This window comes from Elgaria multicarinata, chromosome 18, assembly GCF_023053635.1.
Source record: "Elgaria multicarinata webbii isolate HBS135686 ecotype San Diego chromosome 18, rElgMul1.1.pri, whole genome shotgun sequence".
In the NCBI taxonomy this organism is placed as follows: Eukaryota; Metazoa; Chordata; class Lepidosauria; order Squamata; family Anguidae; genus Elgaria; species Elgaria multicarinata.
Window position 1 is genome coordinate 1,581,716 of NC_086188.1, and position 12,717 is coordinate 1,594,432.

Consider the following 12,717-nt stretch of genomic DNA (forward strand, 5'->3'; position numbering starts at 1 on the left):
TTGGTGGCAGGGCGATGACTCTGGATTGCCCAGGCCATGTATAAATACACGGAGCCTGGCCATGTCTTCTTTCCTGATCAATGTAAGAGTGCCTTTACTACAGCTTGGCTTCAGCGCCGTCTGCAAGGGCACGCTCCCTGGGAGGGGAGAACGCACGCTCCAGATCTGTCTCTGGGAGCGACCCACCCACCCCCACCCACCCCGCAGTTCCAACCAGGAAAGCTCTCTGATGGCCTCTGTTGCAAAGGGTCCAATCCTGTCTCGTTGAGGTGCCGCCATGCTGACTGCAGAGGTCTTAACTCCTGGGGACCTCTACAAGAGCTTCTGCAGGGATGTTCATTCATTTCCCTTTCATTTAGGAATAACAAAATGTGTTTAATAGTTCCTTGAGGGAATTCAGCCAAGCTGAATACGTCTCTCTTCCCCACCCTCAACCCTCATTAAATTTCATCCTGTGATATCAGACTCGGAGAATCATTTGCTGTACTTTATGACCCCACCCCCACCCCTCCTCTACCCTGTCCCAATTCACGAATGCGTCCTTGCTCGGTTCTTCCTGTGCAAACCCCATCCCCACCCCCACCCCAGAATGAAACTTCCCTGCAGGTATGACACCTATAAATATATGCATATTTGTTGACAACCATATCCTTTATAGAAGATTTCAGAAGCAAGGAGCGAGTTCCTGATTCAACACTTTAAAGAGTTTCTTCTTCTTCTTCTTCTTCTTCTTCTTCTTCTTCTTCTTCTTCTTCTTCTTGAATGGCTTCTGTCAATGCAAACCTCAAGCAGAGAAAAGCGGAGCAAAAGTGTGATTGCTCAGCAAGTATTTTGATAAAGTGAGCCTGGGCTTGTGTGTCTGTAATTACGGGAAGGGAAAAAAATCGTAAATCTTTCTGATATTGTTCACACAGATGTGGCACGGAGAAATGGGACGTGCGTGCGTCTCTGTCTTGAGCTGGGAAGGGGGTGGGTGGCAGAGGGAAGCAGTAAAATCATGTTAAAAGCATAATTAATGTCATTGTTGCCAAGAATGGTTTGATTTAAGCCTCCATTTTGACTTATGCAGCGGTGATGGTTGATTTCTTCATTGTGTTTTAGGTACAATAACAACAACCCCTCCCCCGCAAAAAAAAAACCCCGCAATGTGGACTAGAAAAAAAATAACTTATTAAGTAAGGGCAGGGCTCTAGGAGTGTATGGAAAACATTAAAACACATGGCACTGGGTGCAAGCTTCAGCTTCCTAGGGATCTCAAGTTGCTAGACCTCATGATCTGCTTGCAATTGTGTATGGACAGTCACCTAATGAAAACTCAGCAGTTGGCAGTGGGGTTGAATGGAATTAGGATTGTTGAATAATCACCTTACATCAGGGGTCGGGACCTCCTGGGATACCTGTGGGTGATTTGCAGTAGATCAGTAAGCGTTTCTGGCTCCTAACTGTCTAAGAATAGCAACCAATGAAAAGCTTCCAACCCTCAGCCCACCCTGCCCCAAACTAGGCTGCTGGAAAAGAATTGTTGGAGGAAAACCAGGAGTGGATTGATGCATACAAGGATTCGTGAACTTGGTGTGGACAGTGACTGAGTCCGCCCCTTATCTCTGGCCTGTGTGGTGCTCTGGAAGGACCCTGATGACCTCTGCGGACCTGCTTGACCTCTCTGAATTGCTCGGCATCACGGAACCTGACACTGCTTAGGGCCTGGTGTTGTCGGGCTGCTCCTAACTGCAGATGGCGCATAAAGACACTTGTTCCTGTGGGCAGCTATGCGATGTGGCAGGTCTCTTGATGCAGGCAGGCAGTTGGAAGAGAGCATGTGGGGTGCAGGTCGGTTTTGCCTAACATTTGCTGGCCAAAACCAAGCTCCATTTCAGCAGCATCACAAAACCTCCTTGAACGGGCTGCAGCCGAAGCGTGGGTGGAGGAGAGAAAGAGACATGTGGGTCCTTTTGCGGAAGCGTGTGGGTCTTCTCGGAGTGGCCTAGAATTTCAGCCTCACTTCTTCTTCATTTACAAAAAAGAGGATGAAAGAGGCCATGAAGGAGGTTTGTAACCCACTATGGTTTATTCTGACTGGCAGCAGCAATTCAGGGTCCCGGGCTGAGAGATTTATTCCCTGCCCTCTGCTACCTGATCAGGGCCGGCGCCAGGGGTAGGCAGAGCTGGGCATCTGCCGATGCCCACGCTCTCGAGCAGGGCCCCCAGAGCCAACCCCCAGAGCCCTCTGGCTCTGCTGGTCCCTTTCCTCGCTCTGTCTGCCGTCTTTGAGCACGCAAGCAGTGAGCAGAATGAGGAGATGGCACAGGCGGCCTTCCCTTCCCTTGTGCGCTCTGACTGGGCGGTGGGTCTCACTGAGGGCTCTCCCATCGGGTGGTGGTACGGATTGGGCCCCCAAGGGAGAGGGCAAGTGAGTGGATGGCGGTTAACGTAACGTGGAGGAGGTGGACCTACTCAGGGAGCCGCCCCGCTGAGGACCTCCTGCCCAGAGGGCCCCAGGAGCGCTCTGATCCGCCTGGCGTCGCGGAATCGCTCTGAGCACTCCAGGCAGTGCCTGGAGCCCAAGCGCCCTTCCAGGGAGCACATCCAAGAGACCTCAACGCTCAAACGTATCTATGAGCACACACACAAAGTGCAGGTTGCACCTTTTCCATTAAAAAAAGAAAACATGGTTACAGGTCTCTTTCAGAGGTAGGTGGGAATGAACTATTAGAGACGGAAACGTAGGTCAACGGCGCTCTGCATCCATCTGTTCCTTTGCAGCACAGTCTCAGAAGTCGTGTTATTTTCCTCTTCATCCACCGGCCTTTTTTTTTTTTTTAATTTGTCTGTTTGCTTTTCCTGGAGACCACACAGAGTCAGTAATTTACTTCCTCAAAGGCTGAGCTGAACAGAGAGGCGAAAGGGTCCCACCACCACCACCACCGCCACCCCTGTTTTCTGCTTGGTCCAAAACCAGTTGCCAGAATAAATTGTAGGTTGCAAACAGTGTTCAACAACGCCCCCTAGTGGCTGGATTTCAAATCAGTGTTTTGTGTTTTTAAACAACGATTTTGTTTTATTTCAAAGACTTACTTTGCGATGATTTTTTAAAAACCAGCCAGGTCTCTTGTGAGCTTTTCATCAAATGCAATCAAATCAAATTAGTCGTTAGTCGTCTTGGGGCTTCCCAGTATAACTTTATGGGACTTGTTTGTTTATCTGTTTGTTCAGCTTTGCCAGTATCAGCCCAACCAAGGAAGTAGCTCCCAAGGAGGGCAAAGAGGTATAAGAGCAGGTTCCTTTTACACAGAGATGCCCCTCGTGAGACTGTACCATCTCTCATGGGACTGTACCATCTCAGAATGCGTACCAAGGAAGCATTTATTTGAAATGATCCCTACAGGAAGCATCTCTCTGTAAGCAAAAAGATAACACACCCTGGAAAAGGTCTGTGTGTCCTGATGTGGTTTCAGGCAGGTGGGCGTACCCAGCCCTACCTGGAGGAACAGGGGATTGGACCGTGGACCTCCAACCTTAGGCGTAGGGAGCCTGTGGTCATCCAGATGTTGGACCGCCAGCTCCCGCAATACCTGACCATTGGCCATGCTGGCTGTGGCTGATGGGAATTGGAGCCCAACAGCATCCGGTGGATCATAGATTCTATATGCAAAGTGTGTGCTTCACTAATGAACTAAAGTCCTTGAAGAGCCAGACCTGCAGGCATACCTGCCCCTCGCCTGTCAAGGCCACTGACGTATATCAAGGGTGGGCAGGAGGTAGGTGGGGTTTTACTTGTAGATCCCTAGGTGGTGGGTGGTCTGCAGTAGATTGGCAAAGTTTTCTGGCTTCCAGTTGTTGGACAACACAAAGATTGCCCCCCCCACCCTAAAGAAGGCTGTTGAAATGAAGAAATGTGGGGAAGCAGGGGGGGCGTGGAGAACCAGGAGTAAAAGAACCAGGATTCATTAGATGACTCTAAGTTCACATTTTTTCCAAAAGGGAGAGAGAGAGAGAGAGAGAGAGAGATATTCTCTTTCTATCAGATAGAATTGTATTAAAGCACGCGCACACCCACACCCACACCCACACACACCGTAGAGCATAAGAAACTGTCTTATACAGAGTCAGACCACTGGCACCAACTTAGCCAATGTAGTAGGATGACCATATGGGAAGGAAGACAGGACTCCTATATCTTTCACAGTAGTATAGAAAAGGGAATTTCAGCAGGAGTCATTTGTATGCATGCAGCACCTGGTGAAATTCCCTCTTCATCACCACAGTTAAAGCTGCAGGAGCCCTGCCCAGTGACCAGAAACAAAAGAGGGTAGGGCTCCTGCAGCTTTAACTGTGGCGATGAAGAAGGAAAGGAAAAAGATGTTGTGGGGAAAAAAAAGACGGAAGAAGTGGTAGATAAACATGGGCGGCTTACAAGTGGAAGGGGACATCGTCTGGACCCCTGTCAAATTCTGTGAACGTGGCAGGGCTGAATTCCCCGATAAAAAGCCCCGATAAATGGCAACATGCAAAAAATGTGCGCACCAAGTCGTGCCAGCCCGCCCAGCCGACGCGTAGAGGCTGGGGATTCTCCTTGGCCGGCGCAATCTCATCAGCCCACACCCTGAAGCATGAGGTTTAATTACCCATATCGTTATCTTAGCTTGCATAGCTGCAAAGGTTATTAACGGCTGTAAAGTTACCCAGTCCTTTATTCCACACACCCCCTTCAAACCCAGCTACGCTCGGCGTCTCCCACTGATGATCCACCACAGCTGGGAGCCCTACAGGTGGATCATAAGCCGGGCAAAAGACACCGCTGCCCTTTTTATTGGCTCTGAATTTATGGCCTTCTGATTTCCTGGAGTTCCTTTTAGCTGCGAATGTGTGGAAAGCTACAGGGGGAAAGCCCACTTTTGTGGTTTCTGCGTGGTGAGGCGGAAAGGGTTCTCTGCATCTTTGCTGGCTCACCTTTTTACGCAGGACAGAAACGTTTATTAGCAGCCCAAGATACACGCAGGGTAAACGCCTGGGGCCTCTTTCTACTGATGTGTCTATGTGGCGCTGGGGAGAGTTCCAAGCAGATCACATCCGTGGCCTCTGTAATCCGCACAATTCTTTAAGGTAGGTCAATAATATCAACTTCTGCAATGGCAATAATATCTTCTGCAATTGCAGATTGTAAGGGAGGTGTGAGAGTTTATCATTTGCTTATGGCTGCTCATTGAGTTTGTGGCTATGGTGGGTTTATTGATCTAGTTTATGTAGTTATTTGGTTATTTATTTAAATTGATACATCGCCTTTCATCCACTTGGGATCTCAGGGTGGTGTACACAACATTTTTTAAAGATCCAATATAAAACCCCCACTATACAATCACACTATACAAAAACCCCCACTATACATTAAAAGGCAAAAAAAAAAGGCAACCATCACTAGCAAACCAAACAAAAACCAAACAATCAATGACATTTTTACATTTAATTTAAAACGATAATGTTCTAAAATGTTAAAATGCCTGGCCAAAAGGAATGTCTTAATTTGATGCTGTAAAGAAAACCAGTTGTAACTCCTTTGGGAGGGCATTACAAAGTAGTTCATATTTATTGTATGCATAAAGATGCATACAGTAAAGAACACCAGAAGAGCCCTGATGCAGGATCAGACCCAGGGTCCGTCCCGTCCAACACTCTGTTCACACAGTGCCCAGCCAGCTGTTGACCAGGGACCCACAAGCAAGAAACAAGTGCAACAGCACCCTCCCGCCCATGTTCCCCAGCAACTGGTGCACACAGACTTATTGCCTTGAATACTGGAGAGAGCACACAACCATCAAGGCTAGTAGCCATAGAGAGCCTTCTCCTCCAGGAAGTTATCCAACCCCCCTTTTAAAGCCATCCAAATTGGTGGCCATCACCACATCCTCTGGTAGCAAATTCCATAGTTTAACTATGCGTTGTGTGAAGAAGTCCTTGCTTTGATCTGTCCTGAATCTCCCACCCATCAGCTTCTTGGGATGTCCCCATTGGAGTCTAGTATTCGGAAAGAGGGAGAGATCCCAAGGGAAATATGGCTAGAGCTCAGTGTGCTTAAACCTTTGCATGCAGAAGATCACGGGTTTGATCTCCAGCATCTACAGATAGTGTCTTTCACTTTTCTACTGAGATGGGCTGAGATGTGTTGGACAAAAGGATGTTGCCTTTGCAGTGCTTGCCAGTTTCCCCAAAGAACTGGACTTGGTTCTTGCAGCCCACGTTTTCTACATTGTTTTAATCTCCAGTGCAGTCCCAAAGGTCACTGCAAATTGCTGTACCCCTCATGCTTTCACAGTTTAATCTGCAGCGAAAAGAGAGGAGAAAACTGAGGTTTCCTAAGATTTTTGTTTTGTTTAAGACAGACAGACAGACACACACACACACACACACACACACACACACAGAGAGAGAGAGAGAGAGAGAGAGAGAGAGAGAGAGAGAAGCCTGCTTTCTTAAAACAAAAACAGTTGTTTTTAAGTGAATTGTTTTATTTGCTCCAGGCTGTTCAAGCTGCCAAAAGGACCCATATGATGGGGAAGTGGTCTGTATCTTTAAATACCATAAATGCATAATTGCCCATCATGCACTGCCCTTTTCCATGAAGTTTCCCTGATATTGTGGGCCTGTGAGCCAGTTTGCTGGTTTCATAGAATCATAGCATAGCAGAGTTGGAAGGGACCTCTAAGGCCATCGAGTCCAACCCCCTGCTCAATGCAGGAATCCATCCTAAAGCATCCCTGACAGAGGGTTGTCCAGCTGCCTCTTGAAGGCCTCGAGTGTGGGAGAGCCCACAACCCTCACCGCTCTTTCCCATCATTTCCATGGCACTGCAGGCCTGTTGGCACACTGTTGATAGCAAACTAGTTGGCATCCTCTGGTCAGCCTAGGCTATGGATCTCAGCACCTGGTAGTCAAGTTATTGAGTTAATTGTGTTTTCTGATTGCGGAGTTGAGTGCGAAGGTGACGTTGGTGGCCCTGACGGTGTGGCTGGAATCCTGCTTAAGTGTTTTGATCCTGTGACTAACAGGTTGCCAACTTCTTCCGGCAGGGCTCCTGTGCTTTTACCAGAGGCATGACAGGCAGGAAAAAAAAAACCAAATTAGATGTTTTATACATTTTCCTGACTTGACTGCCATTCCCATTTTCCACTTAGAGCAATCATTCTGTTTGCTTTTTTAGTTTTTGAACCTTTAACATGACAGGCAGAAATTCAGCTTGTGAGGTTTGATGGCGCTGCAGCGAAGCTTTGCCTGCTGAGCTTCTGCCTGTCACACAGCTGAGGGGGCTTTTTCTGGGGAACACATTGGGCTCCTAAAAGCTCTTAAGGCATAATTTTTCACTGGGTACATCAGCTTGGGGTTCCCCTCACGGTTCTGGTGCTTCCTCCTCCCCACTGAGGGGAAATGTGTTCATTTGATCAGGACGTGTCCTTGGCATTGCTGCTGAGGGTGGAGACCCTTCCCAGGCCTAAAATGGCAGGCAGAGATCTTGCACAAGACACGTGGGCCATCCCGATAAGGGTGGCAGCATCAGGAAGAGGTTCCTCTGAGGGCCACAGAAGAGGTGGAAGGGTACAGATAAGATATTTGGCCTGCACACCAACTTGTCTACACAGAATCCCACCCTGAATGTGTGAACAAAAGCTTGCATTCTCAGTCCACCTTCACTTTGTCCTGGTTTACACGTATTGGTGGCAAATCATGGGTTAATTAATCCATGTAATTAATTAATTTAATTAATTCAGTTTGCCGGGATTGTGTCCTGCCTGTATTTTGAATATGCAACCCCCAATAGGCCTGATTGGAGGTTATTCTGTGACGTGCAAATCCGGACACTATGGATTAATTGTGGGCTAAACAACCCAGAGTTAACCTGCGATTACTTCTATTCTCCTACTACTACTTCATACCCAGTGGTAAAATTTTGTATATTTATTTATTTATTGCATTTTAAGCCGCATAAAAATTAGCCTATGCAAATTTCATGCAAGCCTGTGTCCTCTGTTTTGATGATGCCTACGTGGTGGTTAGGAGGAGACCCTCTTTGGGAAACCAATTGCCTTTGGAGGTCGCTGCCTCTCAGACAGTTAAGGCATTCCACGGCTGATGATACCTCAATAGCGTCATTGACGAGGATGGTGCAGGATGGGTCCTTTGATTCCCCCTGCCTGTAATTATTCTAATATGGGCACCCTTGCTTTTGGTAGAATAATTGAGGATTAATTTTATTCCTGGTTCATCTGCTGTTTTAACAAGAAAGGCTTGCTTAATCCAGTCACCCTGGTGTTTAACTAATTTTTGACCCTAGGATTTTTTTGTTCCCGTTTCTCCCCACTCCTCAAAAAACAGGGGAGGGTGGGAGAGAAAGAGAAAGGAGGGGGGGGTATGTGAGCCTTTTACAATAGGAGCCATTTTCTTGAACTTATTAAAAAAGATCCAGACTTGTAAATTAATTTGTTCATGTTGTACAATGGCAGTGCAGATGGACTCATTAGCATGCACACAACAAATAATTATAGATGAATTTTTTAGCTGGCCTTCCTAATGGGCTTGCTGGGTTAATTATGTCAATGTATAATTACATTGGCCCTGGGAGGCATAATGGGGCACCCCTGCTGAGCAGACGCCGGCTAATGACGGCGTGTTGCTGACGGAGAGGCTACGGGCCTGTTTGGAATGCACCTGCTTACCTCGGCAGAAACCGCCATTGTCTACGCCCGCCGCGGCCTAAGTAAACAGGCACCATCGGCAGAACGTGCCGTTGGATGGTAACCGAGGCTGGCTTGCGGCAGCGAGGGGGCCTGGGTGGAAAAGCCTCTAAGCCTGGGCTAGAAGGCCCTTCCTCAGCGTGGTGTTTTCACATGCAGGTCTGGCCGCATCGCCAGGTGACGCTCCTAGGGCTCCCTCCTCCCTCGGAGATGCCCTGACCACCTCAGGGGCCTGGTCCTTCCCAGCCAGCCCTCCTGCCTCATCCCTTCCTGTTGGCGTGGTGGTGGGGGCTTAGTCCCAGCTGCTGCGTATTCAAGGTCAAACCTGCTGCTGTGATCCCTACGGGAGCAAGGCAAAAGTGTAGGATGCAGCCCTGGGTTCAAAACCCAGCTTCCACAGAATAGGCCCTTTCCTGCCCCTTTGTGTGGGGTGGGGTGCAGAGCCTCTTTCTGTTTTGGAGAGGCCCTCGGGGGCTGCATGCCAGTGGTGGGGCAGGGGCACAAAAGCCAGCATCTTTTCGCTGAAAGATTTCACCATTTTAGGTGGGGGAGGGGGATGCACAAAAGCAGGGAAACCACCAAAGCATCTGTGGTTTGGGGAACGGGGTGGGTGGGACCAAGGGAAGGGGGCGTGGAGATCTGGGGAGCCCAAGTGGACTGGAACCCCACGCCTGAGCTTCTGCACCTGTTTTGGCAGGCACGAACTTGGCTCCTGCCTGCTGGAGCCTGTAAAGCCAGACAAGTAGAGCGGGGGCTATTTGGACAAAGTTAGCCGGCCCCTACGCTGCCCCCCTTTGCCCGTTTCTTCTCAACCCCCACCATCCCACAGCTTTAATGTGTCCCGTATTGAGAACACAAAGAGAGTGGCCTGAGCCAAAGATATTTCTCTTCTTCTCTCGTGGTTCTGATCTGTGTTTCCTTGGTCATGCTTAAGGGTGCTTCCAGGCGGAGGCAGCCCAGGGCTAACCATCAAAACCCATTGAACAGCTATTCTGCCCTTTCCACCTTGATGGGGTTTTTTTTTCTGGTAAGAAAAAGGATGGAAGAAGTGGTGGAAAGAGAGGGGAGGGCCACAAATCCGAGACGTCACCTAGACCTCCTGATGTGGTAGCAGTCCCAAAGTTTAATTCCTCACCTGGAAGCACCCCCAAGGAAGTGTGTGCTCTGGCTTGGTTTTTCCCCTCAGTAGAAAGGTAACTCTCAAGAACTCTTGTGGCATGTCTTGTGTGGGGCTGTGTAGTACGGCTAGCAAACAGCTGCAAGAATGCTGATAATCTCTGGGGTGTGGCGCTTGTGTGCTTAGTACTCCCCAACGCTTCCATGCGCCGAGGAAAGGTTGCATGGACAGGGTCGTTTCCTTCTGGGGAGGCAGCCTGGGCTTCCACGCGCATGAAGGCCTCCAGAGAGTGGCCTCTTTTAGTGCCCCGGCTGTGATGGGAGCGAGATTCCAGGAGAAAAGGGCAAGCAAAACGCTCCGTGAGGAAAAGCTATGGCTTTTAGCTTAGAAAGAAGGGTGAGTAAGAAGAGACATGTTAGACTTGTAGCAAATTCTGCAAGGTGTAGGGAAAGTACATGGGGAGACAGTTTCCCCCCTCTTAGTACTAGATCCAGGAGGCCATCCTTTGATTCAGGACAGACAAAAGCAAGAAATTCTTCACAGAGTGCGTAGTTAAACTATGGGAGTCGCTACCACAAGATATGCTGATGGCCACCAACTTGGATGCCAACTTCAAGAGGACAAATCTGTGGCAGATAAAGCTAATCATGATAGCTAGATATTACCCCCCCCAACATCGGCAGTGATATGCCTATGTACAGCTGGGTTGGGCTTAGGGGCAGAGGTAGGCCCTGACCCTCCCACCTTGTTCCTCGTCCCCCTGTCTAGATCCCGTCCCTGCCCTCGAGACGGCGCGGAGCCTCGAAGACCGGCGTCAGCAGCTGCACTGCCTCGGCGCTGAGAACCCGCCTCTGAAGGAGCTGAACAGGCCGTGGAAGAAGAACTCCGAGCACCTGGGCCCAAAAGGTACCAGACAGAAACTGCCTCTGGGCTTTGGCCTGGTCACTGGACGGAGCGAGGGCAGGGAGCTGCGACGAGGAAGCCACAGGGCTCCAGGGTGAAAACGCAGAGCTCGGCTTGCCGGGGATCCCAGCGTTCTTCTGGAAGAGGCTGGGGATGCCCATTTTGCACCTTCGGAAATGACGAAAAGTAGCAGCCAGCAGGGCAGTGGGGGTGGGGGACCCTTGCAACCATCTGTTGCACAGGAAGCCCCCCAAAAAGATGTAGGAGGCCGTCCGGCCTGTGAGGCTCACCTGGGCTCAGCATTAGCTAGGACCCCTCCCAGCCACCAGGAGTGGAAGGGGTTCGAAGAGGCCGTTAGTGGAGATCGCCTAGCCCGGAAACTGCCAATCTGGCAAACGCCAGGGCGGCTCTCAGAATCCCACGCCCCTGCTGTGGCTCTGAAATGCGATTGACCGGCAGAAGCGACAGGACGCCTGGAGCCCGTGGCTGGAGCCCTGCCGCTCCCTTTGCCATCCTGGCGATTGGTCTCCGGCCCTCGGAAGGCCCTCCCGGCACCCTCCGCTTCTGTCATGCTGCTGATGTGGATTTTTACACCCCCCCCAGAGCAAAGAGAGGGGACACCTCTGGCTGGGCTTGCTGTTTCGGAGGGGGCGAGGCTCGCCAGCGTGAAGAGCAAAGTGCTCCTAGCAGAATCCTTGCTGCAGAGAAATGAGGCTGAGAAGCAAAAGTACGTGAGTAGCTGGGGAGGGGTGGTGGTGGTGGCAGCCAGGATGGCGGGCGTCTTCAGAAAGCCCATTTAACGGATCTCTCTCCCTGGGAAGAGAGCGAATCTAGCACGTGCATTCGGATCGTGTTACACCTATTCGGCACCTGCTACTTTGGCTACCTGTCTGGTTCTGGGCCCAAATGAAGGTGTTGCCATTAGATTTTTAGGCCCTAAACAGTTCTTTGAAGGACTGCCTGCACCCGTACAAGCCTCCCCAAATGTTAGGCCCTGCAGCTGAGGCCCTGCTCTCTGGTCTACCAGTAAGAGCGGTGAAATGGGTGTGTACCTGGGCCAGAGCCTTCACTGTGGTGGCCCCTCATCTTAGAAATGCCTTCCCTCGGAACGTCCGTGTAGCTCCCTCTTTGCTGACCTTTGTAAAGACTTAATTTGTTCCAGTCAGCGTTTGATTTTAGAGTACTGTGCTTTTAGAGAAGGTTTTAACTGCTGCTGCTTCCGTTCTGTTTGTTATTTTAATGAAACATCATTGTTGTTTTTAGAGTTTGATTGGGTATTTTGTATTTTGTGATTCAGCTGTAATCTTTTTTGTGAGGGTTTTACTCTGAAAAGCAGTAATCCTAATACAAAGTGTAATAATATGCATGCTTGTGCGTAATGCACATTTCTCCGTCAGCGAGGGAGTGGAGCAGGCAGGAAAGGATTCAGGACTGGGAGGAGAGGAGAGTGAAGTTCAACCCCTCCTTGCCCGGCCGTTGGGTCTAAAGGGATTAAGGGTTCAGTATCGCTAGGCATGTGCAGAGGGCAGGATCTCCCCTCCTCTTTCCTTTCCTTTTTTTCAGTCTTCTCTTAAATCAAACTTGGTGGCTGGCTAGAGCTGCCTTCACCAACCTGGCACCTTCCAGAGGTTTTGAACTACAATTCCCATCAACCCTAACCATGCTGGCTGGGGATGACCCATCTGGGAGTCCGACACATCTGCAGTGCGCCAGGTTGGAGAAGGCTCGGCTGCTACAGGGGTGGCAGTTTTGTCCTGGCCTTGGATCTAGCTGCCTTGCAACAGCGCAAGAGGGGGCCGGGCTGATACATCTCCTCCTTCCAGGGGCCTGCAGGAAGCCCAGATCACCCTGGCCGCTCGGCTGGGGGAAGCAGAAGAGAAGATCAGGGTCCTCCACTCAGGTAGGCAGAACGATTGAAACGCAGCGGTGTGGCTCTTCGCTGCTCCCAAATCTTGCTTCATGGGGATCTCCGTG

The 12,717-nt window shown here is 50.0% G+C and overlaps 1 protein-coding gene across 1 annotated transcript in view; it reads left to right on the forward strand.

Moving 5' to 3' along the window:
• The window catches only part of CUX2 (cut like homeobox 2), a 57,578-nt gene that overhangs the window by 22,365 nt on the left and 22,496 nt on the right, over window positions 1-12,717 (forward strand). The window contains exons 3-5 of the mRNA XM_063143684.1: window positions 10,609-10,746; window positions 11,347-11,470; window positions 12,567-12,643. Coding sequence (XP_062999754.1) covers window positions 10,609-10,746; window positions 11,347-11,470; window positions 12,567-12,643 — 339 coding nt within the window. The remainder of the gene's footprint in view (window positions 1-10,608; window positions 10,747-11,346; window positions 11,471-12,566; window positions 12,644-12,717) is intronic.